The 25,178-nt window shown below is 39.8% G+C and overlaps 1 protein-coding gene across 2 annotated transcripts in view; it reads right to left on the bottom strand.

The window, feature by feature from the left end:
- Window positions 1-1,975: 1,975 nt before the first annotated feature.
- The window catches only part of TTYH1 (tweety family member 1), a 311,500-nt gene continuing 288,297 nt past the window's right edge, over window positions 1,976-25,178 (bottom strand). Inside the window, exons 12-14 of one of the 2 annotated variants that reach the window (XM_082274354.1) lie at window positions 18,019-18,204; window positions 14,075-14,153; window positions 1,976-2,744 (exon numbers count right to left, since the gene is read on the bottom strand). In XM_082274354.1, the coding sequence (XP_082130480.1) occupies window positions 2,661-2,744; window positions 14,075-14,153; window positions 18,019-18,204 (349 nt within the window). In that variant the 3' untranslated portion in view covers window positions 1,976-2,660. The remainder of the gene's footprint in view (window positions 2,745-14,074; window positions 14,154-18,018; window positions 18,205-25,178) is intronic. The other variant, XM_082274355.1, reaches the window with a different exon arrangement.

The raw sequence follows: 25,178 nt of genomic DNA on the forward strand, positions 1-25,178 counted from the left end.
AGCCTAAAACAGGTGTGCCTCCTAAGTTACCTATAATAAGGCATATTACTCTTTACTTATGACACCCCTAGCCCTTAGCAGAGTTCTGTGAATTTGTGTGTGTTTGGGAAAAGGGGGGCTAGGTCTGATTAGTGAACTATAAGCCCTTTACTGCCAACCTCTCCCTGATAATGGTTAGTTGGTATTATGCTGACTTACTATCTTTATAACATTCTGACCTCAAACATGAATGTCAGGAAAGTCTGCTAAAATTCACATGTCCCAATCTGTATACCTCCACTGTTCCAATCGGAACAATGCGGTCAGCATCCCAACCAAGCAACTAGCATTTTCAGAAAAAAACAGCAATGACAGTCTCCCTGTTTCACATTAGGTTTCCTATAATTTGGTTATTGTTAACTTGAATTAGCAATAAAAGAGCATATTTTGTTGCGCTGAAGAAGCTCAACAAGCTAGTGTATTTTTTCCCTATCTCTATGTAACACATAACTGAGACACCCTGTTCCCCCCCCCCCCCTCTTTCTAAAATCCATGCTATCAGATATGAAGCAAGCTCTCCTCTGCTACAATCATCCACTTATCATCTGTAGGACTCTGAAGCTGTTTCCTCCCACCTTTTAGTACAGTAATAGAGGGCAGTGGCTCAGCTTGGGTCCTCCATGCTGCTAGTCACTTCTAGGGATGCTGCCAGTCGGTTCTCTGCAGCTCTGTCCCTCCATAGGACACACATGGCTGACTGTAGAGGTTAGCAGGAGGCTGGCATGTGGGGAGGGGGCGGGGGAACAGGGATGCACACACAACTTTTTTTTTTCATTCCAATGAAAAATGCTGGATTTCTCTGCCCTATGGAAACAACCTGCAGGACGCTCTGCCCTTACTCTGCAGTGCTCTGTACACAGAAGAAGGTGCTCTCCGTGGCTGTCCTCCTCTCTTCCGCCCACAGGATGCAATCAGGGGACGGGAGGAGAAAGCAGTGTCCTGCCTTGGGCAGAGCAGAGAACTCCGTAGCTGCTGGACAGTAGGGGGAGAGGAGGGAGCCAGAGCCGGCGGACAGACCAAGTTTGCGATCAGCGCTGCACAAAAAGCAAACAGATATTGTGTGTGGAATTTGGAATTGCAGATGCCCATGAGCAGGGTGGCAACAGGGGTGGCAAGAACTTTGTCTGGGGTGTCAATTGCCACCCCAGCTAGCCCTCTAGCTCCGCCACTGTTACCCCAGCAATCTGTCAGTCAAAAGTGATATTTTAGTTATAGGCAGAGTGTGCTGTTCATATACTTGTTTCTTTTATATCTTGTAAACTTCAACAGTGGGCTCTTCTTGGAATAAATCCTGACTCGATCCCAGTCCACCTGGCAGTTTTGGGTGTTTCCACCCACATTTTTCTTCCCTTCTTTATTTGGTGTATTTATAAACAAAAATGTAATGTGTGAATGCATCAGCATTCACATAGATATTACATAGTATTGCCGCAATGTGTATAATATGTTTGTTCCCTATAATTGGCAGCTCAGTCTAGGGACTATATTTTGGCATTTTCTTGAATGACCTTAATCAAAAATACAGCAAAAAGGGCACTAGAAGGAGCTGATAATTATAGGAATTAAACATGTTGCACACATGACGGTAAATATTTATGATGGCTGTGCGAAGGCACAGAATTTTTTTTTTCTTTTAAATGAATAGGCCCCCAAGCCCTTAGTGTTTAAGCACATTCCAGTGTAATCTCCATAATGTAAAATAAAAATCCAATAGGAAGAGCAGGACCCCTCATAGTATCCACAGCAGGAACTGGACTGCAGGTATTATTGAGTGAGAGTCCTCAAGAGAGAGATATAGCTGTTTGGTGGTTTAAATTCTTCATCATCTAACAGAACATTTAAATATTAGGTTTGAATTGATTCATTCTTAAATTTATCACCTGAAAAGTCAACACTAAAGGCACCTGAATCATACCCAGAATAAATTATTTTAAAATAAAGTGTTTTTCCCTTTTATTTCAAGTCATTGTAAAATATGAGTTAGTGTTAAAACAATCTAATTAAAAACAACTCCATCTGTGAAGGAAAGAGGTTTGCAGCAGCAATGTCCTTTGTTTTCTAGAACTCATAACTACATCTTCTTCAGTCCATGTCACACACACCGCATAGAAGATACTCCTTGTGCCAGAATCACAGGTATCTACATCCATTTTGTCCAGTCAGCTGGGTGTTAGATAAGCGGCCTATATAGTGTTTGCCATACCTCCCATCTCCAGTCATCAGTAGTGAACATCTTCCCAGCTAGGCCTCCTCCTTAAATCTTTCTAAAAAATCTTTCTGGTAGACTCCCCATGGTGCCCCCCTTTTGGAAGTCAGTTGGAAGGTCCAAAGAACGATCTTAAGGGAATTATAGAACAAACCTTCTTAGGGTGTAAAATGAACAAGAAAGTAATACAAAAAAATTAGAAAATGAAAGGCAGTGGACAGTCTGGAGTAAATTGCCCTGGCAGCACAGGAGGAGAAGAGGGTATAATAACAAGTAAGGGGAATCTGAATGGGTTGCTGCACCCAAGTCTCCTTGCCAGAAAGGTTAAGAGCAGAATGGCTCAGTCTTTATTTCCTTTGCATGTGTTAGTCACCATTGTAGGGTGGAGAGGAGTGAGGAGAGCAGGAGGAGTCATCTAGGATACAGGGTCTGTTCGACAATGTGTATCAGTCTCTTCTTGGGATGCACTGATGAAGGATGTTCGCATGCTAGGAGAGTACTGGTGGACCCAACGCCATAGAGTGTGGAATAAAAGAAGAAAAGCAATAGATTATATATAATTCAGTAAAAGTAGTCATAAAATGCAAATTAGCACAATCGCGTAAATACACATTCAAGTCACTAAGGGGTTTTTCACACCATGTCTGTTGGGGTGCGTTTTTCGGCCCACTCCACACCCCTGCACATCTTCAGTTTAAACGGGGTACATTCGTTTCTATGTGCCGTGTTGTACCATACATGTGTGATGGTGTGCAGAAAAACACAGCTCCACAGACATGGGAGGAACAAGCCCTAATCCGTTGAAAAGATTCATGTCTAGCCTGTCAATAAAATACTTTTGTTTGTGTTCTTGTTTCAAAGTAATATATCTGCCAAAATTGAATACTGAAGCCTCTTCTAAGGGTTTATGCACTTGGACAGTTATAGGCATTTTTTATACCTAGCATACATTTCCCAGTGCTTTCCCACACCTGGGGAGCCACAAGTACTTTGTACAGCCTGCGACACAAGTGAATGGGTGTACACATTGGCATTTACTCATGAATGTGCATCCAACATAATTCCTGAAGGAAGAAGTTTTGTGTTTGGGAATTTATTGGATGTGCATGTTCTGGAAAACACCAATGAAAGGAAGCACTGAATTTAAAGAAGTATTTAAATGTAATAATAACTTGCACCCGTCCAAATCTCTTGCATATATACAAAGTATTAGCAGCCAGGCAGGATCAGGGTCAAGTTTACGGGTTACAGGAACAGAGCACATGGGCATATACCTCTTAACTTATTTGGCAGGTAGTGCAAGGCATGTCCAGCTCCCTAGGCATGGAAAAGCACCAAAGATATCCGCTAGGCATAAATGCCCAAAACTGTCTGCATGAATCCTAAAACTACTATTCAAGTCTTAACTTTGCCTGCTGATATATCTGAACTGACACTGAACTGGTATTTTAACCCCTATCCCACCCAATATTTATATTGCAACATGATAATGGCAGAGCTTTAGATAGGAAAGATTACTGACCCTGTCACCAGGTCATAAATTGCAACAACACTTTCAAATTTTCTGTGCATCATCTTGGATGTATTGTCAGCAGACTCAAAGCTGTCACACTATTACATATACAGTATATATCTACAGACACTAAAAAGGTTAAAAAGACACTCAATGGCAGCCTTTTTAATACAGAGAAATACTTGAAATAGTTTTCATATCTCAGGGAACCCCTGCTTTATTATTACAACTACAGCTCACAGTAGAGACAGAATGGGGAGAAGATAGAAAGGAGCAAGTAGTCAGTAAAGCTGCTGCTCAAGGGGAGCTTGCCATGAACAATCCTCCACACCACTCACTGGAAACAGGTACTATCCCCACAAAGTGTCTTCCTTTTACAATTGAAGATGTCATTACAACAATAAAGCAGATGATTTTTTAAGAATGCAGCCATCCAAGTCTCCTGCATTCTCATGAACAGAGCCCCCTCACCCCAAATTATTTTTTTAAAACTTTGACTTGATAAACAAGCGATATCTTGATATACAAGTAGCGTCATGTCAAAGCTGAGTATAAAAGAGAAGAGAGGCACCTCTAAGTGTAGCAATAGGGTTACATTTAATGAAGGTTCAACATTTAGCAACTCACATGGTTGATGAATAAAACAGGCACATCTAAGTATGCAGGCATCCGGAGTAAAGATGTCCACATAGACCATCCTCTGCACCGCCATCATCATCATCTATTCTACACTGTGCTCCACGAGTTCTTCAAGCCTCTGTTTCAGATCACTCTACTGCAGGGTAGTCTTCCTGTTCAGGACTACAGACTGCCGGCGGTGCGGAGGGTGGTCTATGTGGACAGCTTTACCCCAGAAGCTTTCATTCTTAGATGTGCCTCTTTTAACCATAAACCATGTGAGTTGCTAAATGTTGAACCTTCATTAAATGTAACCATATTGCTACACTTAGAGTCACCTCTCTTCTCTTTTATACTCTGTAGCTCCTGCTGGATTTTGCCTCTAATTCCCTTGTGAAGGTTGCCATTTGTGGATGGACATTTTATGGTTGCTATAATCTATTTATATGGACTTTAAACTGAAGGTATTATGAATAAATGGTTGTGGAACAAATCATCTGAGTTTCCATTATTTCTTATGGGGAAATTTGCTTTGATATAAGAGTGCTTTGGATTACAAGCATGTTTCCAGAACAAATTATCCAGTGCTTTGGATTACAAGCATGTTTACAGGAATGTGTGCGTTGGTAAGAGTGTGTTGGAATATATTTTTAAGAGGTGTTCCAGCTGGGCAAAAGAAAAAATTAAAAGTCAGCAGTTACAAATACTGTAGCTGCTGACTTTTAATATATAGACACATACCTGTCCAGGGAGCCCACAATGTCAGCATCCCAGCCGATTTTCGGATTGGCTGCCGGATGCTGCCGCCACTATTCTTCTAAGGGAACTAAAGGCTTCACTGCTGGTTTCCTACTGCGCATGTGCAAAGAGCACTGCGCTTTCTAATTGGCTCGGCGGTGGGAGAATGAGGAGGGGGGCCGAATTTCCGAGGGCAGCCGCGCTGTCTCCCAGAAGTGGGGAAGGGTACCTGTCAAAAACAGGCACCCGTTCACTCCTGAAAGGTGCCAAATGTGTCACTGGAGGCAGATGAGCGGAAGTTCCACTTTTGGATGGAACTCTGCTTTAAGTTTTTGGCACGTTAGTGCATAAGTAACTGTAGCCCAGCACTATATTTTTAGAAGCCAGGAGATACAAGATGCAGAAGGGCGCTGCTGTTGGAGGAGATAAATGAGCACCTGTGAAAAGAAGGTTTAGCTTAGTGTAGAAGGCTAGAGAAGGGTCTGGCAGGGGTTCATACAATTCATGAAAGAATACTTTATTATGTATTTATGAATACTGGACTGCATTAATTATGTCTTAAATTTGATTGACAGGTCTGCAGGGTGACTGGTTTAAGGTTAGGACAAACAACCCAGATGGCTTAGAGGTTGGTCTTTGACAAGAGATATCTGCTGCCAAGCTTCTAGTGGTTTTTTATTACCAACTTGACCCCCAAACCTATTCTGACACTCTCACAGGAGTGTAAAAATATTTTTTTTTTTTTTTTTTTGCTAGAAAATAACATAAGATCCCCAAACATGATATATTTTTTTTAAAGAGAGGCCCTAGAGAATAAAATGGTGGGTGTTGCAATTTGTTATGACTTGTGATATTTGCGTAGCAGTTTTTCAAACTCATTTTTTTTTTAAATACACTTTAGTGAATAAGAAATACACAAAAACAAAATGCAATACCAAATGGTTTGGAAAATATAAAAGATTGTTACACCAAGTAAATAGATACCTAACATGTCATGCTTTAAAATTGTGCACGCTCATGGAACACCACCAAACTATGGTAAAATCTCCACTTTATAAGCCTTTACACAGCAGATCTGGTGCTATTATTATTGCTCTCACTATACCATTCACAGCAATACCTCAGATGTGTGGTGTGAACACCGTTTCACATGTGTGCACGTGCTATGTATGTGTTTGCCTTTTCACATGAGCACAGGTGGACAAAGATGCTTTAAATTTTTATTTTTTATTTTACTGTTTATTTTATTTCATATTTTTTATTTTTACACTGTCTCTTTTAAAAAAAATGTAGCAACTTTATTGCTAACACAACATCCCTTGTGATAGCATGGGCAGTGACAGGTACTCTTTACAGAGACATCTGGGGTCTAATGTTGGCCAGATGACTGCAGGTTTAACATGTAACATACCCCTGTGTTGGGAGAAGCTTCTATTTTTGAAGAATTTAAGTTGCCTACATAGTTAGTCAGGCTGAAAAAAAAAAAAAAACATGTATATCTAGTTTAAAAAATTAATAACTAGAGTAAATAAATAGAAAACCACTGTATACAGTATCCTATACCCACAGGTGATAAAGAGGTGGGGCAAAAAACCCTATAAAACGTGGTCTAATTTTCTCTGGCAGTATAAAAATAAATTCCTTCCTGATCCCTCAGAAGGCAGTTGGATTACCTATAGATGTTAATATACAGTTATGTTTTGTTCATTTAGAAATGCATTCAGCTTGCTTTTAAAAAGAGTACCCTCTTGTCATTTGTGATGACCTTAAAGTGAACAAGCACACTAAATTCACTTAATGAACTATCTATGTATTTACACATGGTGATCATATCCCCTTAATGACATCTAAAGAGAATAAAATCAGTTCAGCTAATCTTTCCTCATAGCTAAGCTCCTCCATACCTCCTATTAGTTTGGTTGCCTTTCTCTGCAATTTCTTCAGTTCTCCAAAAGCCTTTTTGTGAACTGGTGCCCAAAACTGAACTGTATATTCCAGATGAGGTCTTACTAATGATTTGTAAAGGGCAACATTTATGTCTCTCTCTCTGAAATCTTTGAATTCAAGAAAGTATTTTGCTAGGTTTGCAAACTTCAGCCTGGCATCTCATGCTATTATTATGTTTATGATCTACCAAAACCAGACCTCAATCAAGACCACTTCCTATCCTAGAGGAGCTGACTCCTTTTGTGGAAGGCACCTTCATGCACGCAGTGGACACCTCAGACACCTTCTATCTCTACCAGGTCACATACAAGAGAATTATATATATGCTTCACAATGGACAATTGATCGGAATTTGGCACCTACAACACCCAGATACCTTCTACTCTTCCCCAAACAAAACATACTCTTGCATTGACCTCTTCTTGATCCACAAAAGAACTATTACCCTCATATTGAGCACACTGACATTGGCAATATCATGTGGTCTGACCATGCTCTATCACTGTAGTTCATGCTTACATCTGTCAACACGGCTTAGCATGGCATTGGAGATCGATGAAAGCCTACTCCATCGTCTTCAAATCTTGGCAGACGAGGCTAGGGAAATAGACACATACTTCTCATAAGCGCAACTGGGGACAATGACCTCAGGATGGTATGGGAAGCCCACAAACTGTATATAGGGGGGGATCTTCAATAAACATAATTCTATAATAAAATGTGAAAGAGAAGCCAAAATCACCAAACTTCTCAACGACAGCCATGCTTTAGAACTGAAGCACAAAAAAAAAAACTAGATTGCATCGTGGAAACAGAACTCCTATCCCTGACACACCAAATCAACTCGTATAGGGCAAAAACAATCCTTACCCACTGCCACATTTCTGTGAGCATCTTAGAACCATGGCACTAAAAAACCTAACAACTTCTTTCTTATGTACCCTCAAATACTACATCCCAGGGCTCAAAGATAGGCCTTCCCCAGGGCAATGCAAATATTTCTGGTACCTTCTACTCTTTTCTTTACAACCTACAAAGTAAAAGCCCTGATTCCCCCCCTCAGATCTGGACAGGTTGAATTACCGCAATACATTTCATCCTTGAACCTAACCAAAAACTCAAATTTAATACTGCTCTACAATTTGATGCCTGTAACACACAGGAGGAACTTAAAGCAGATATGAATGTCTCTCGGCCAAGATGGCCTGAATATATGATTTTATAAAATGCTTTTACCAAAGCTGATACCACACTATATGAAAGCTTTCAGTTCCTTAACTCATCACTATAATTTCTTTCAAGAGTCACTGAGAGCTCACATTACAGTGATATCCATAGAAGGGAAAGATTTTTTCTTCTCCTGCAATAGTTACTGTCCCATTTCATTCCTAAACATTGACCTTAAACTCCTCACAAAATTATTGGCCAACTAGTTTCTTACTCATATTTTAAACATAATTATACTTGACCAAGTGGGTTTTAACCTCTCAAAATACTCAGTTTAATCCATGCGCCTAACATGCCAAAGAGGCCTTTGAGTAAATTGGCAATTCATGGAGGCAGTATTAAAAGATATTGGTCTCGGAGATAATATGATGAAATACTATAGATTTACTCTACACCGCCTAAACATGTTAAGGTTAATGGGAACCCTTATAATGTCCAATTGTACATGCTCATGATGCCAAAATCTTTCAACTTTCCTTTGTATTCTTCCTTGAGCCCTTTCTCTGTAAAGCTAGAACTAATCCAAATATTTAAGGCCTGAAAGTAGGGGATCAGCTCTACAAAATTTCTGTCTACATAGATGATCTCCTCTTTCCCTCACTCAGTCCTATGTATCCCTCTCCATTCGCATCACACTATAATCCTAACAAACAAATAACCTAAAAAGTTCCGTCAAGTTTAAATGGACCACTTTGGCAATCAAACATCTTAAAGTAACATTAAAGTTTCTCTTGTTTTTAAATAACATACTTACCTGCTCTTTGCAATGGTTTTACACAGAGCAGCCCCAATCCTCTTCTTCTCGGGTCCCCCACTGCTACTCCTCCCCTTTGACCAGTGCCCCAAATAGCAAGCTACTTGCTATGGGGCATTGATGTGTGCTTGCTCCAAAGCCTCACTCCATGCACTCTATGCATCTATAAGACATATAGAGCCATGGCTGGGCCCATCCCCTGCTCCCTCCTAATTGGCTCACTGGCTGTGATTGACAGCAGTGGGAGCCATTGGCTCCCACTTCTGTGTCTCAGCCAATAAGGATGAAGAGACCCGGGACAGCCAAGGCTCCTTTGAACATCCCTGGATCGAGAGGGGGCTCGGGTGAGTATTAGGGGGACTGTGGGGGGGGGGGCAGCACACAGAAGGTTTTTTACCTTCATGCATAGAATGCATGAAGGTTAAAACCCTTCACCCTCTTCAACCTCAGCCAATCTAGGAGATTTCTTCTTTCTGAACATTCATACTCTTCTCTGTAAAGCACAAAAAATGGAACTTGTGATTTGTTTTGTTTTTTGATTGGACATTGTGACAGCTTAAAAATGACCATCCTACCTAAAACTATTTATCTACTCTCAACCCAACCTGTGTACATTCCATCACCCTACCTTTGTTCTGTCAGCTCACTGTTTCCACCTTTTTATGGGATAATAATCATCCTGGGCTCAAAGCCCAACTCCTCAGCCTTCTAATGCATATAGGGAACAAGAGTTAACAACCGCATAGGCTGCAAGCCCAAAATAAGTCCATTAAAAAGTCCATTTAAAAGTCCTTTAAGGAGGGAATGTTATATGGAAGTATGGCGAAGATAAGAAGTCCAAGGACTTAGGGCTGCCATCAAAGAGAACAAACCAAAGTTGCAGTAGGCTGTAAAGGACAAACAAAGGGAGAGGCGCCTCTAAGTGTAGACTGTAAGTACTTTAATGCACAATAGAACAATATCAACTGACATGGAGTAGGTGTTGATGAGTATAAGAGGTGGAAGGACAGTCCTGATAATCCTCCGGTCAATGTATGGTAATCTGCTATCACGGCAGCGCCGTGCAAACTGCTCCTAACTGCAAACTAAATATCTATACACAAATGTTTTGCCTTTCATTTCTATTTAAACTGAATGGGTTGTTACCAAGATGATCATTTACAATCACTTTAAATGTTAGGGAGAGTTGCAGAGTTAAGGGTGATGTTCGGCCAAGGTAAAAGTCATTCTAAGGATCAGGGAGGGTAAAGTGTTTGTTACCCTAAACCCTAGGGGTTGAGTTCTGGGTTTTTTTTTAACTTTCCCACTTGTTCAGAACCAATAACCCTGTGCTGAGAACAATCTGGCAGAGATGTATAGTAACTAAGTAGAACTACTTAAGTACTGTACTTAAGTACCGAAATGCGGTATCTGTACTTTCCTAGAGTAGAATTTTTTTCTCCTACTTCTACTTTTACTTCACTACATTTTTTCGATGATTTCGATACTTCTACTCAAGTATTTTTTTTTTGTGCTGCATAGTTACTCGTTACTTTTAAAAAAATTACCACTGCCAGAACAGTAGATGGCAGGTTACATAAAGCTCAAAAAAATGTGTATAATGTCATTTGTAAATCAGCGCATACGAAAATAAAGGCTGTGTATAATAAAAGCTGCTATACCAAATCTTTCCAATAAAAAGAAAATATGAAACAAACAAATAAATTGTGCTACAGCGCTTAAAGTGCATCAAGAAACTACTAACAAACACAGGTTAATCATTTGAATAAATCATTTGAAATAATAAAAAACAATATGATGTTCAAACTTTTGACTTCTTTCTTTAATAACTAAATAACACAGTACTTGTACTTTTACTTTCAGTACTTAAGTAAAATTTTTTTTTCAAAACTACTGGTACTTTTTACTTTTAGTACTTAAGTAGCAAATTTTTTGAAAAAAATACTTGCAATACTTAAGTAAAAAAATTGTTGAATACTTTAGTACTTCTACTTAAGTAACTTTTTCTGCGAGCACTTCCACTTCTACTCAAGTCACTTTTTGATCGAGCACTTGTACTTTTACTCAAGTAGAAATTTCGAGTACTTTATACAAGTCTGCAATCTGGCACTAGTTTCCTGCTACTGAAAAACAAAGCTTCAGTTGTGACTGGAAATAGCCAACCTCAGGGGTTCCCTCCTTATCAGGATTTAGATGAGTGTTGAATGTTTATAATGTTTGAGCTTTGTATTAGTATTAGCATATAGTATTATTATCTGGTTACTCTGGTAGTCTCTTGTGCTAATATCCGGGCTATGTTGTAAAGCCAGGTATTAAATACCTTTACATGAGTCTGGAAGCATATTACATACTGTATGCATACATTGCATCTGTTCACCTACATCATTGCCACCAAGTCCCATGAAATATTTGATATACTTGGGTCACCTGAATCCTGTGTTACATTATCTTTTACAACAATTTCTGCATACAGTTCATTTGATGGGCTTTTGTGTGGTGTTCTTTATTTGACCTTGTTGATGCATCTCATTTCACTAGCTCCCATCTGTCACATTCCTGGCTTTGTAGCTTTCAGCTCTGTTGCACTTATTCTCTGTTGTCTGATACAGTGCTGCTAGACTCTATACTCAACCTGTGTGAAATATGGACTTTCCAGATTATCCAAAAAAAATAAAAAATAAAAATGAACACTTATTTTAGTGCTTTTTGAAGAAAACATAGGATCAAATTATTCAAATTAGGTAATTGTATACTCACCCTATGGTGACAACAGCTGTATAAAATGATCCTCCTGTTTTACACTTTTATCAGGCATTCTTACAAGAACATGATCCAACAAGCTGAAAAATTTCCTTATGATTTAACTACCACCATGAGCCTCAAGGGGGTATTAATATTGCCCCTGGGTGGATGTAGTAAGCCTAATTACTGCAAGGAAAGCTCAAAATCAGAAACTCCACCCTAAGCCGACCATTCCAGAGTGGGGCAGGGATAGTTACCTAGTTATATAGTGGGTAAGGTTTAATGAAGATACTGGTTCCACCTGAGTTTGTGGTTATATCACTACTACTTTCAATGTCCCTGTAAATTGTGTTCGCCAGTGTTAATTTTGACATTGAATTTTGATTTAGTCTTAGTTATATTCTTTTGACCAAAATGCCATTTTAGTTTTAGTTCCATTTTAGTCGACTAAAATCTCCAGTACATTTTAGTTAAATAAAATAATTTTAGTCAACTAAAATCTAATGTGTTTAAATTGTAATGCATTATTTAAGCATTTCTATAGACTTTCCAAACTCATAATATACTCCTAGAGTAAAAAAAAAATCTAATATGTTAATATTTATGGTATTAATGTTTGAACAAACTCACAGATACAGATTTAACCACTCTGGACTGTGGTCTGAGGAGGCCTGCAATGCTGTAGAGTGCTCTGGACGGTGGTCTGAGGAGGCCTGTAATGCTGTAGAGTGCTCTGGACAGTGGTCTGAGGAGGCCTGTAATGCTGTAGAGTGCTCTGGACGGTGGTTTGAGGAGGCCTGTAATGCTGTAGAGTGCTCTGGACAGTGGTCTGAGGAGGCCTGTAATGCTGTAGAGTGCTCTGGACGGTGGTCTGAGGAGGCCTGTAATGCTGTAGAGTGCTCTGGACAGTGGTCTGAGGAGGCCTGTAATGCTGTAGAGTGCTCTGGACAATGGTCTGAGGAGGCCTGTAATGCTGTAGAGTGCTCTGGATGGTGGTCTGAGGAGGCCCGTAATGCTGTAGAGTGCTCTGGACAGTGGTCTGAGGAGGCCTGTAATGCTGTGGAGTGCTCTGGACGGTGGTCTGAGGAGGCCTGTAATGCTGTAGAGTGCTCTGGATGGTGGTCTGAGGAGGCCTGTAATGCTACAGAGTGCTGAATGGTGAATTCACTTCTCAAGGATGGCCTGTAATGCACAGTGCTCTGGATGCCACCATGCCGGTGGTCACTGGTCAGATCAGACCTGTAATTCTGCACAGTGCTAGATGGTGGTCTCAGGTTTAAGGGATTGCCTGTAATGCACAGTGCTACTCTGGTCTCTGGCAGTCATCATGGATGGTGCACACAGTCGCTTCAACTCGCTTGCTTGCTGGGAGCGGAAGCAGGCAAAGCTCAGTTAAAACCCAAAGTTAGTAAACGTCCCTGCCTCACATTTTCATTCCGTTTTCATTTGTTAACAAAAACAAATTTGATTTTCGTCATAGTTTTCGTCACTGTAAAAATGTCATGGACGAAAATTGATGAAAACGTTTTCATTGATGAAATTAACACTGGTGTTCACTAATACATTGATTGAGGGATTTATTCCTTACCAGATATTCATTGTGCTCTGAGACCCCAGCAATACAATTATACCACAGTCTCTAGAACAGCCAACCAAACAGTGGCCTCGATATTCTCCACATATTCCTAGAAAGTATTTCTGAATCTTGTGTCTTTTCATAGATTCCATAAAATTATCCATATTGACCTGATATGATGACCCTGCTCCATGCAAAATAGAGAAATACATTTCTAATACTACTGGTAGCAGCTTGGCAGGTTTATGGACCCAGAGTGGGTAAACTGTAAATACGCTATACAGTTCCCCCAATAAAAATGCATACACTGTACAAGAAAAGCATCAATGAAGATCTGACCACAAGCTATTGGCAGGCAGGTGGGAATCTCTATACACGTAGAAATGTGTAACTGGTAGAAGCATAATGGGTTGGTGGCTGTGTGAAGACCCTTTCAGATGTGCCACCGTAAACCATGTCCCTTGTTAGCTATGTAGAAATCTGATGCTGAATGTTGGCAGTTTTATAGTAAATGAGTCAATGGAGAAAGTGCTATTTTGTGCATTTTCTGGAGTTTTGCATGTAACATACTGTATCTGCTTATTTTATAGATACAACAATCTTTGAGTTTCCTTTCAGTACATTAGTAGCTATGGCTGTTTATAGCTACCTTAGAGTTTCCTTTCAGTACATCAGTAGCTATGGCTGTTTAATGCTAGAATCCCAGCTACTCACCGAAGGGGGTGGGGACTGCCTGTCAATCAATGGGACATTTTCATATCGAGGATTGCCACTGAACAAACCGCTTTGATTCCTATAGGTAACATAAAGGGAGGAACACAAAAACTCACAAAAAGAACAAGAAATAATAACGACTGTATATATTACAGCATCTTGTAGCATTATTTCCTATAGCTTTGGTATATGATCATTTTCTGATTCTAAATATTACCGTCAAATAACACTTTTAGATTACTATTTTGTATATTTAATTTTTCTATTTAACAAGCTGAAAGCAATATCAAAAGAATTTGAGTATTTATTTCCTAAAAAGTGGGTCAGTTCTAAATCATGAAAATACTGTAGTTCTGTTAGCACAGATAAGTTCAGTCCTTCAGATGGCCATGTTACCAATGCCAAGGCATTGAGTATCTGATCTCTGTCAATGGGAAGAATTCTTATTTAGGCATAGCCAGGGCTTTTTTTCTCAGAGGAACTCTGTTCCGCCACCTCTGGCGCTAGTCACTTGCTTGCTGCTCACTACTGTCACTTGTCACAACTGTTTTAAAGATAAAGTAGGGGTTTCCAGGCTGATTGGGAGAAGGAAGACCAGAGGACCAACACAATAAAAATTTAATTTTTATTGTGTTGGTCCTCTGGTCTTCCTTCTCCCAATCAGCCTGGAAACCCCTACTTTATCTTTAAAACAGTTGTGATTATATTTTTGGGGCATGAGCCTACTTACACGATAATTTCTCTTACTGTCACTTGTAAATACAGATGTGCTGCTTCTGTATTTAAAAGTGACATTGCTCTACTCCCCGTGGCTGCTCAAAACCCTCCATGCTCTACACATCTCTATATAAGAGGAAGAAGGGAATCTACAGAGCCACTGTTAGTCTCACAGAACTGCCACCTGAAGCCCACCAGCAGCCTACACTGTCCAATCTCCTGCTGTAAGTTGTAGCTGCTCTCTGCACTCTGTATGTAGCACACCCCTCAGCCCTGCACTCTGCATGTAGTGCACCCATCAACCCTGCACTCTGCATGTAGCACACCCCTCAACTCTGCATGTAGTGCACCCCTCAACCCTGCACTCTGCAAATAGCGCACTCTTCAACCCTGCACTCTGCATGTAGTTCACCCTCAACCTTGCACTCTGCAAATTGTGCACTCTTCATCCCTGCACTCTTTACACTATATTACCAAAAGTATTGGGACACCTGCCTTTACTCGCACATGAACTTTAATGGCATCCCAGTCTTAGTCCGTAGGGTTCAATATTGAGTTGGCCCTCCCTTTGCAGCTATAACAGATTCAACTCTTCTGGGAAGACTGTCCACAAGGTTTAGGAGTTTGTCCATGGGAATGTTTGACCATTCTTCCAGAAGCGCATTTGTGAGGTCAGGCACTAATGTTGGTCGAGAAGGCCTGTTCTATCGGGTTGAGGTCAGTGTGCAGGCCATTCAAATTCCTTTACCCCAAACTCACTCATCCATGCCTTGAGTTTGCATTGGTGCACAGTCATGTTGGAACAGGAAGGAGCCATCCCCAAACTGTTCCCACAAAGTTGGAGGCATGAAATGGGATGCCATTGAAGTTCATGTGCGTGTAAAGGCAGGCGTCTCAGTACTTTTGGTAATTTAGTGTATGTAGCACACTCTTCAACCCTGCACTCTGGATACCTAAACTTAGTCTGTATGAAGTGCACTCCTGAACTCTGAACTGTTTGAGGAGCGTACTCCTGAACACCAAGTATGTAACAATGCCCCACTGTTTTGCCACACCCACAATTTGATGCAGAGGATCGGCCGTGCCCAGCCAACCCCATGCCCAAAACACCCCCCCCCCATGCCCCACACGGTGGGGGGGAGGTTGAGTTCCTGCACCTGCAGCTTTTCTCTGAGAAAAGACACCATGGACATAGCTTATAACTGGCTAGACTTTCCTGAACATCAACCCCGTAGCTCCCCTTGGCAGAGACCATGTGAACAATGATGTGGCACTGGTCATGTGGGAGAGTCCAAATCACTGTTGTGTAAGCAACATGTTAATTACTATTTGTTCAGGCTTAGTTGATAATTGGCTAGCATCCCCTGAACTATTCATAAAGATTATCTTCATGTTCAAGTGTAGATTTGAGAACAGATTAACTGGAAAAAAAAGATTTGGTAAAAAATGTACTTCTTTAGCATAGCATCTCAGGTACCAGACTCTGTAGAGGATTGTATTTATTAGGGAGGTTAGCACTTCAGTACTAGTAGCTGTTAACCGAAATGTATTAGCACAATTGTCACAATTCATTTATGGGCCTATCGATTTGCTGGTACTGTATCTTTGTTATTACAAATCATATGTTTTTTTTTTTTTTTTTTGTGAACAATGTAATTAGTCATATTGTCTTGTAAATGTTATATTAATTCATGTATTTTATGAGGAAAAATTAAGCTTGCTACTGTAAATAAACAATACAAACTTAATTCTAATAAATAAATGAATACTCTAAATGTATGTCCTTGTACATTGCAGGGTTTAAATCTGTGAATTTTTTTACACAAAAAAAAAAAATTCCAATGGGAAGGTTTCTGTGCGGGTGACCCAAAGTGAACTAAGCAGCTGGCAGGTGAGTGCTGCAAATCATCCAGGCCTAAAATATTAATTATGAATGGAACTGTATTTTAATTATAAATTGGATTTTTGGAGATGAGCTATTTGCTTTTGATGATGATTAAAAAAAACATACATGGTTATTTTAATAACTAAAATTGCACGAAATATGATTCCTGACCACTGTGATACTTTCACAAATAATAAATAGCCTTAAAGCTCTGAGAATGATTTAGCTGTGTTGAGCATGCTATATACAGGGCCACATTTGTCTTTTAAGACTTACTGTTTGCACATTAGGCGTGAGCAAAAATAGCCAATTTTCTTTCCAAAAATGTTGTTGAAATTTTGTTAAATAGAGTTTTTTTTTTATTTATTTATGTATTTAATTTATGTATTTATTTTTAAAAAAAACAAGAAAACAGTCCAGATAGTGACTTAAATGACTGCACAATTGTTTGTTTTTCCCTTTGATTAGCGTGATGTTGTAGGAAATAATATTACAAAAAAGCGATCAAAAATAAGTAAAACATTTTATGCCAATTTCTTTGTTTGTTCACACCTTATTGGTCTTAGTTAAAGTCTTTTAGACAATACAGAAAATCAGCAACTTTTGCACTTTTATGACTGCAAGCATATTTGTGTTACTGTCTTTTCATGTCCACATTTTCCATCTAGAAGTCTCTTTATTAGGTTGTATTTATATAGGAGGCTATTGTTGTTAAAGTTACATTGATGTAAATCTTTTTAAATGGACTTCTTTATCATTGAGCTAGAATGCATTCAATTTACATTTTTTTATTTTATCTAATTGAGCCCTGCATGGCAAATTTAGAAGACACTTTTGGAATAATCTCAGCGAATGTGAAATTGCTAATTTTATTGCAACGTCATGTTTGATTAAATGTCGTACTTTTACCTATTGTAAACAATATTATAAACCAGACAAATAAATGAGAAATGGAAAAGTGAATTATTGCCCATAGCGGGCAATCCGATTCTAGATCGTTATAGGGGATTTTTTGTTCCCCAATCATCTGTTTTTAGAAGCCCCAACCATTTACTCTGGGTCTAATGCTGCTCAGAACTTCATGGGCTTAGGCAGCACTAGTCATAGTTGCACAAGATATAGTTGTATCATGCTGGAGAAGCCTGAGCTTCTGTGAGCTGATTGGTGGCAGTATAAGTTCCATTACTTTCTATAGACAGAATTGCTCATTAAATGTCTGTTTACATATCTATATTCCTTTCTCTGCTTTTTTTTTTAAATAATTCGACTCAATATTATTATTATAATAAGTATATGTATAAAGCCCCCATGTGGCTGCCGGCCTATGTATGCGGCTACTCACATGTACTGTGAGACGGGGGCGTTGGAAATAGGCGGGGCCGAGACCCGCAGGCTGTTGTGGCTGCCGCAGCTACTGCTGTAACTATAGAAACTGGGCAGGTGAGGTCTGCCTGCTGTGCGGAGCATCTCTCTACGTGCCTGAGGGTTAAATGGGTCATCCTCGTCCATGTCATCATAGTCCAGGTCCCTGCAACATAGTGCAAACAAACAATAAAATACTTTACCATAGATTATTAACTTATATTAAAACATTGGCAATAGACAAAAGAAAAAAACACACAAAATAGGAAAATAGGATGGTTACCATGGGTGACTTCACTTTAAAGCAGATCTAAACCTGCTCACTGAAATCTCAAATAAACTTTGAAAGTCAATAAATTAAAAAAATATTTTCCATATTTTTATATCTGAAATGCTCAATACAATAATACAAGGTGGTCCTGTCATGAAGGTTCTTGTTCAGGCACTCCTTTTTATGGAGTGAAAATGTCTCTCAAATTCTCTCCTGTGTTGTCACACTTATTCACAATGGAAACTACAAGTGGCTGTACTGATGCATATTCTGCTTTTGTTACCATTAAAAGGTCCACCCTGAGTAGTAATTACTTGTACTACATAGAAAGGGAGTGACTGCATAGAACCTGGAGAAAATTAACAGAGTTGAGATTTAAAAGAAGGAAAAAAAAAATAAAAACAGAATTTTATTTTAAATAAATGACAAAAGTTTATGGTTGAAATCTACTTTAAACAACCTAATTTATCTGTTTTTTAACCTGCTACTCTACATGAACATATAGGAGGACTTTATCTAAGCTTCCAGGAAGTTTGACCTCCTGGTAAGATCTCCTGCACACGGGACACCTAAAAATGCAATGTTTGTAGGTATTCAGGCATTTTCTTTACTGATCTAAATTAAGCCCATTATTTTAATGGGCCTATACACACAAGCAGGTAAACTTTCACTGTGTATAGATCTTCTCTCCTAAGCCATTTTTCAAAAAATATTGTTTATATATTTACGTTTCTTTTGCTATTTTACTGTAGTTTTGTTTACATAAGCAAACATTTATTTCAATAATAAAGTGGGTCAATGACTAAGTCAATATCTTAATTCTATGAAATACTGTTGCACAAGGTTTTAGTGTGAAACCAATATACAGCGCTACCATAATTGAGATTTACCAAAATAACAAATATGCGCTTTTTTTTTTTTAATTTTCAAAATGCAAGAACAAAGAATAATACAATGGAGTACAATGAAAGAAACACAACATGGAATGTGTCAACTGATAATCAATAATAGTGTTCGTCAAGTAGGTCAAATCAGTTACAGAACAGAAAAGCGTACTGCTATTAGTAACAAGAGAGGTAGGGTAAATACTTGGGTAGAGATAAATTGGGAAATGGAGGAAGAAGGGGGGAGGGGAAGGAGCGAAAAGGGGGAGAAGAGAGGATGAGTGGGGGAAGTAGGGGCGGATACCTTTACCTAAAAGGAAATAGAAACAAGAACAGGCATGAGTCTTATGTATAACTAGTTTGCACATCCAGATCAATTAGACAAGTTTCCATTTGGCAAGGCAATTACCTAGAGGTCTATGGAGTCGACCTCAATATGTAGAAGGGGGTAGTTGTATAGGGGCACGACCTAACTATGAAAGTTCCAGAATCGTGATTGGAAGTTTTCAATGAGGAGGTTCTATTAGGAAGGCGTCATCAGGTTTGTGTGAGGATAGACGTTGTATGGAAGGGACCGATGGGGGATGGAGGAGGTGAGGGAGTCGGTGAAACCATAAGCTCAGTCGTGGCATACGAGTTTTGTCCCATCCAGAATGGCTGGATCTTTGGAAGAGGGAATTTGGCAAGGTAGAAGTCCCATTTGGATGAGAACTCGCGGGTGGGTCTGGATGAAAAATGAGCGTCAATAAGATCTCTGCTTAAAAGTTTTGTTAATTTCGATTGGACATCCTGAAGTGTAGGTGGAGAAGTCTAAATCCATTTATTAAGGATTGCCCTTCTGGCTAGCATAAAGAATGTGGAGATCCAGGCCCTGTGGGCAGTGAGGAGAGACAATTGGGCTTTGTCTAGCCCTAAGGCCAGGACGTCCAGGTATCCAAACAACAATATTAGCGGGTTTCCAGTGGGAAGCATGCCTGTGACTGTAGATGTGAATGTGTCAATCTTGTGCCAGTACTTGGAAATTGCTGGGCAGAGCCATAGTCTGTGAGGCAACGAAGGTCTGTGGGTTTGGCACCAGGAGCATTTTTGTGGAGTATTTGAAGTTGCAGACTTCGAGAATGGGGCATATCCCGGTAAACAATTTTTAGCTGTTGTTCTTGCCAAAATTCATTGGAGACATAGGAGCGAGTTGTATTATAGCCCTGAAGAATGCGCTGTTGTAGCATGTCGAAGTGGAAGTCTTTGTCCCATGGTGAGGGAAGGGAAGGGTCCTTCCGCAATGGCTGATAAGAGCTCAGGGGTTTATAGATGACAGATATGCTTGGTTTGCTAAGTTCCATGAAGGTATCAATCAGAGAGGGGCGGAAGCGCTTAGTTTTGTCTTGACAGAGGTGTGTTGCGAAGTTTATCGCTTGTTGTAGGTGGAGGAAGTGTTCAAATATGCGCTTTGAGTGTTCTACATGCACACCTCAGACTGAAAGCCATATTCCCATAAAAACTAATATATATAGTGATAAAGGTCAAAAACTGGTATAAACAGCTATTGATAGGGTTCATTTTTTCTGTGTGAGAAAAATCTTCAATAAAGTGATGCATATAGTTATGCAATCTGTCCTAATGTAGAACAGTAACCTCCAGCACAATATATCTCCAATGACCATGTCCATATGCACATCCAATGTACTTTGTATTTAAATTGCTGTGCCCCTCTTTCAATTTTATGATCACACACCCTTGCCCCCCCCCCCCGTTGAAACAAAACTCACCAAAAGGTTAATGCCCTTAAGCTAATAAGCGGGTTTGGTGCACTTGATTTAGGCCGGGTTCACACTGCTCTGACAGTTACAATCCGACTTTGCCCTGTGACTTCATGTCCAACTTCCATGAAACTTCAATAAATAAATGGGATCTGACTTTGATCTGAACATACCAGGCCCTTTGAGTCTGGTATTAATCTTAAGGGAAAACTCCACGCCAAATAAAAAAAAAAAAAAAAACAGAGTAGAGTCCCCCCATGAACATACCAGGCCCAAGGGGCGGATAACTACACCCCATGGCTATGTAAGAACTGGCAGACATCGGAGATGACACAACAGCGGGAGCCAGTGTCGGAGGATCACCGGGTCGGCTGCCGAGAAGACAGCAGTGGCAAAGAAGATAGCAGCGGAGGGAGAAGACCGGAGGAAGAACACATCACCTGAGGGAGAAGACAGCAGTGGAGGGAGAAGACCAGCAGAAGATCTCATCGGTGGCGGAACTGGAGAAAGAAGACACATTGGATCTACGATGGGGGACATTCTTCATTTCTAATAAAGGACTTCTCTAAAACCGTCTCTTATTTCTATTTACACTACACTGTTTTTTTGGGGTCAATGGGTAGGGGCACAGTGTACCTCATACTCATTCACATATGGGGTGCTGGGATCTGGGGCCCCTTTATTAAAAGGGACTTCCAGATTCCAATAAGCCCCCTGCGCACAGACCCCCACACCCACCACCCAGGGTTGTCGGGAAGAGGCCCTTTTCCCCACCAACAAGGTGCTTTGGGGTGGGGGGCGCAGAGCTCTCCTACCCCCAAAGCACCAACCTCCCATGTTAAGGGCATGTGGCCTGGTATGGTCCAGGTCGGGGGGGCTCACTTGTCCCCCCCTTTCCTGACCTGACCGGCTGCATGCTCAGGTAAGGGTCTGGTATAGACTTTGGGGGGCCCCATTTATTTATTTATTTTTTTGACATGGGGTATACCCTTAAAAATCCATAGCAGATCACAGGGTCTTGCGGGGGGGGGGGATTCGGGGCACACCGTTTTTATAAAATGTTGCCATGGGGTTCCTCTTCAGGATCCTTAGAGCACAAGATGCATGTTAAGATGAGGACCTGACTTGGATGCGACTTCCATTCAAATCAATGGGCTTAAATCCTGCCTAAGTCGGACCAAAGTAGTGCAGGAACCTTTTTCAAAGTCAGACCAGTTAATATGGCTCACATAGGGAACCATTCATTTTGACATGTCATGCGACTTGTGCTCTCGAAGTCGGAGCGTATGTCTGACCAGTGTGAACCGACCCTTATAGCAAAAATACAGTTCTTCATCTCATTCATTTCAAGATACTCATTAAATGATACATAGGGCAGAATACAGAGGATACGTTGTGTAAAACTATTTACTATATAAAAACAATTGCACTCAACACACATACATTCGTTTTTGCCCACCCCAGCACTCGAGACGACTAATATTATCATGCAATGGTGCCCCTCATCTACAGTACTTCCTACTTGGGCTTGCACTCCACTAGTGTGAATGACATTGAGGGCTTGATTTACTAAAACTGGAGAATGCAAAATCACATGCAGTTCTGCATAGAAACCAGTTAGCTTCCAGGTTTTTTTTTTTTTCTTTTTTTTAAGTTGAAGTTAGAAGCTGATTAGCTACTATGCACAGATGCACTAGGTTTAGCATTTTACAGTTTTAGTAAATCAACTCCTGAGTGTCCAGGTCCTACCTAATTTATTTCGTCTTCCAAGACATAATTAGGAGCACTTTAAGTTTGCACATATCAGTTATTTTAGTAAGTTACACTTAGGGTAACACTGTATAATGGTTTCACACAGGATTAGAATATCAAAAGATTTTGTTTACAGCTGCTGAAAATAGTTTGTTAAAAGGCAGCACAGATAATAAAAGAATCCACAAGCATTTAGTGCCAGATTTAAAAAGGTAACTATGGCAGTGTTGAGGTTTATTGGTGTTCCCTAGTGTTTGGTATTAGATTAGGGGGTTAAGGGTGACAGTTCGCATTTGTTGTGTATTAATAAAAAAGTGAAAGGTTACAGTGTTACTAAACCCACAACAGTAAAATCAGTCTGTATATGCAGTAAAGCATGCTTGTTATAGTCACTGTGGCACCTAAGGAGTTAATCCTCCTCATTGTATAAAAAGGCTGTTCGATCTTGTCTCCTCTGATCATCTTTTTTTCTTGGGAGAGTGCATGTGATCAGCACAGGGCCAATAAGCACCGTCCAGACAGAGGGTCAGGGATCCTGCATCCTCATAGGACAATCAGGGGAGAATAAAAAATCTTCCTACAAGCTTTAACTAGACACTGATAGAAGTCACAAGACTGCTATATACTGATGATGAGATTGTATTTGGCAGTTTATATTTACTAAAATAATTGCATTTTCATGATATGTGTACTGTGGGAGACCAGATAGAGTGAATGCAGGGTCCTGGGTTTAGTAACACAATAAAGCTTATCTAAACCAAAAACAAAATGTTTTATATACTGGAGTTGATCAGTTCTTAGATGTGGGGGCTATTAGTTTCCTTTTTTTGCACTTTTTTTTCTCCTTTATTTTTCTCCTGGTAATTCTGATAATTACACACTTACTCTATAACTCTCCTGATTTGTAATACAATCCCCTCCCCTTCCTTTCAACACCAGTACATAAAGGGGCATTGCTTTGTAGTTGACAGAAATTAGTTACGAAAGTGGATAACATTGTTCGAGATTTAGGTTCAGCCAACAGGATGTTACAAGGACACATCATTTCTGACAGGGTCAACGGGTATATTTTGGACACCTTGAAAATGTACTGAGCCTTAAAAAAGACATCTAAGGATTTGTAAGCTGGAATACATTACATTTTTAGATATACTATGAACAGTGCAAAATCTGGTGCTGTTGTGCATAGTGGCCAATCAATTTCTAACTTCTAACTTTGGCTTGTTCCGTTATACTTTGCAACAAAACCTGGAAGCTGATTGGTTTCTATGCAAGACTGCGCAAGATTTTGCATTCTCCAGTTGTAGTAAATCAACCCCTATATGTTTTAGAGTAAAGTTTTAATGGTTACGGTTAGTGGTAGAGTTAGGGTATGGGTCGGGGCTAAGATTTCGAGTTAAAGGTCAATTTTAAGGGATAGGTTAAAGGTTAAGGTTCAGGTTACACATTTATTTATAGGGTTAGGCTAAGATGGTAAGTAAAGAATAGCTTGCTGAAGTCAGGTTCATTTTTAGAGATAGGTTGGATGTCTGTGAAATTTTAAGCCACAGTAAACTTTTAGCCTACAGAAGGGTTACAGTGCCAAGCCCAGTAGTTAACAGCACAGATGCTAGAAAATGAATGAGTAGGTTAAAGCCCAATTAAATTCATAAAAATAGATATGCAGTTGGTTTTAACATCCACATTTTAATATTTTACCTCTGCTTTCCAGCAGTTATAAAGGGAATCTAATTATAACTGTGCAGTTCAATGGGCACCAGATCACTCTGATAATCAGACCCACTGCTACCAGTAATAGACCTGGTCAGACAATTATCTTTCTCTGCAATTCAAGTATGATAGGAAGATTTTACTCAGGGGTGTGGCTGGTACACAGTTCTGCTGCCACAGAGCACTGCAGAGTGAGGGCTGGAACTAGCAAGGAAATAGTATTTTAAGGCATTTCCTAGCAAAATCAATCAAAAATCATAAAATGGTACAGGGCTATAAAGAGATAAGAGCGCAAGACTTCAACTGAGCTTCAAATAAATATATTTGTGTCTTCTTTTACACATTTCTCTATTACAGCATTTTAACAGACCGGTTCTGATTTTCCTACCAAAAGTTTTTATTTTGCTTCTAGTACTCCTGCAGTATTTCCTGTTTCTACCATACAATTTATGCAAGTGTATGTTTGCCCATCATCCAAAGGAGAACCAGTAACCTAGTAAAGATACACATGGAAATAAAACTGTGCAGTTGTTTAATGTCTGACCTTCAACTGCCTCATAATACTCAACATATGCTTAAAAGTACATTTCCAATCAGCCTTTAATCTAATAATCCAGGTCTGCATTAATAAAGTAATCTGCAAGATGAGTGCATGCACTCTGAATTATTAGATAAAGGATTTCTTGTAAAGTGGAAATGGGATTCTTTGTAAAAAGGCTATAATGGGGATTTAATAAAACAAATCAAAAACACCAGCAAACATAAA

This window comes from Pelophylax lessonae (assembly GCF_965119305.1).
Source record: "Pelophylax lessonae genome assembly, chromosome: 12".
Lineage (NCBI taxonomy): Eukaryota > Metazoa > Chordata > Amphibia > Anura > Ranidae > Pelophylax > Pelophylax lessonae.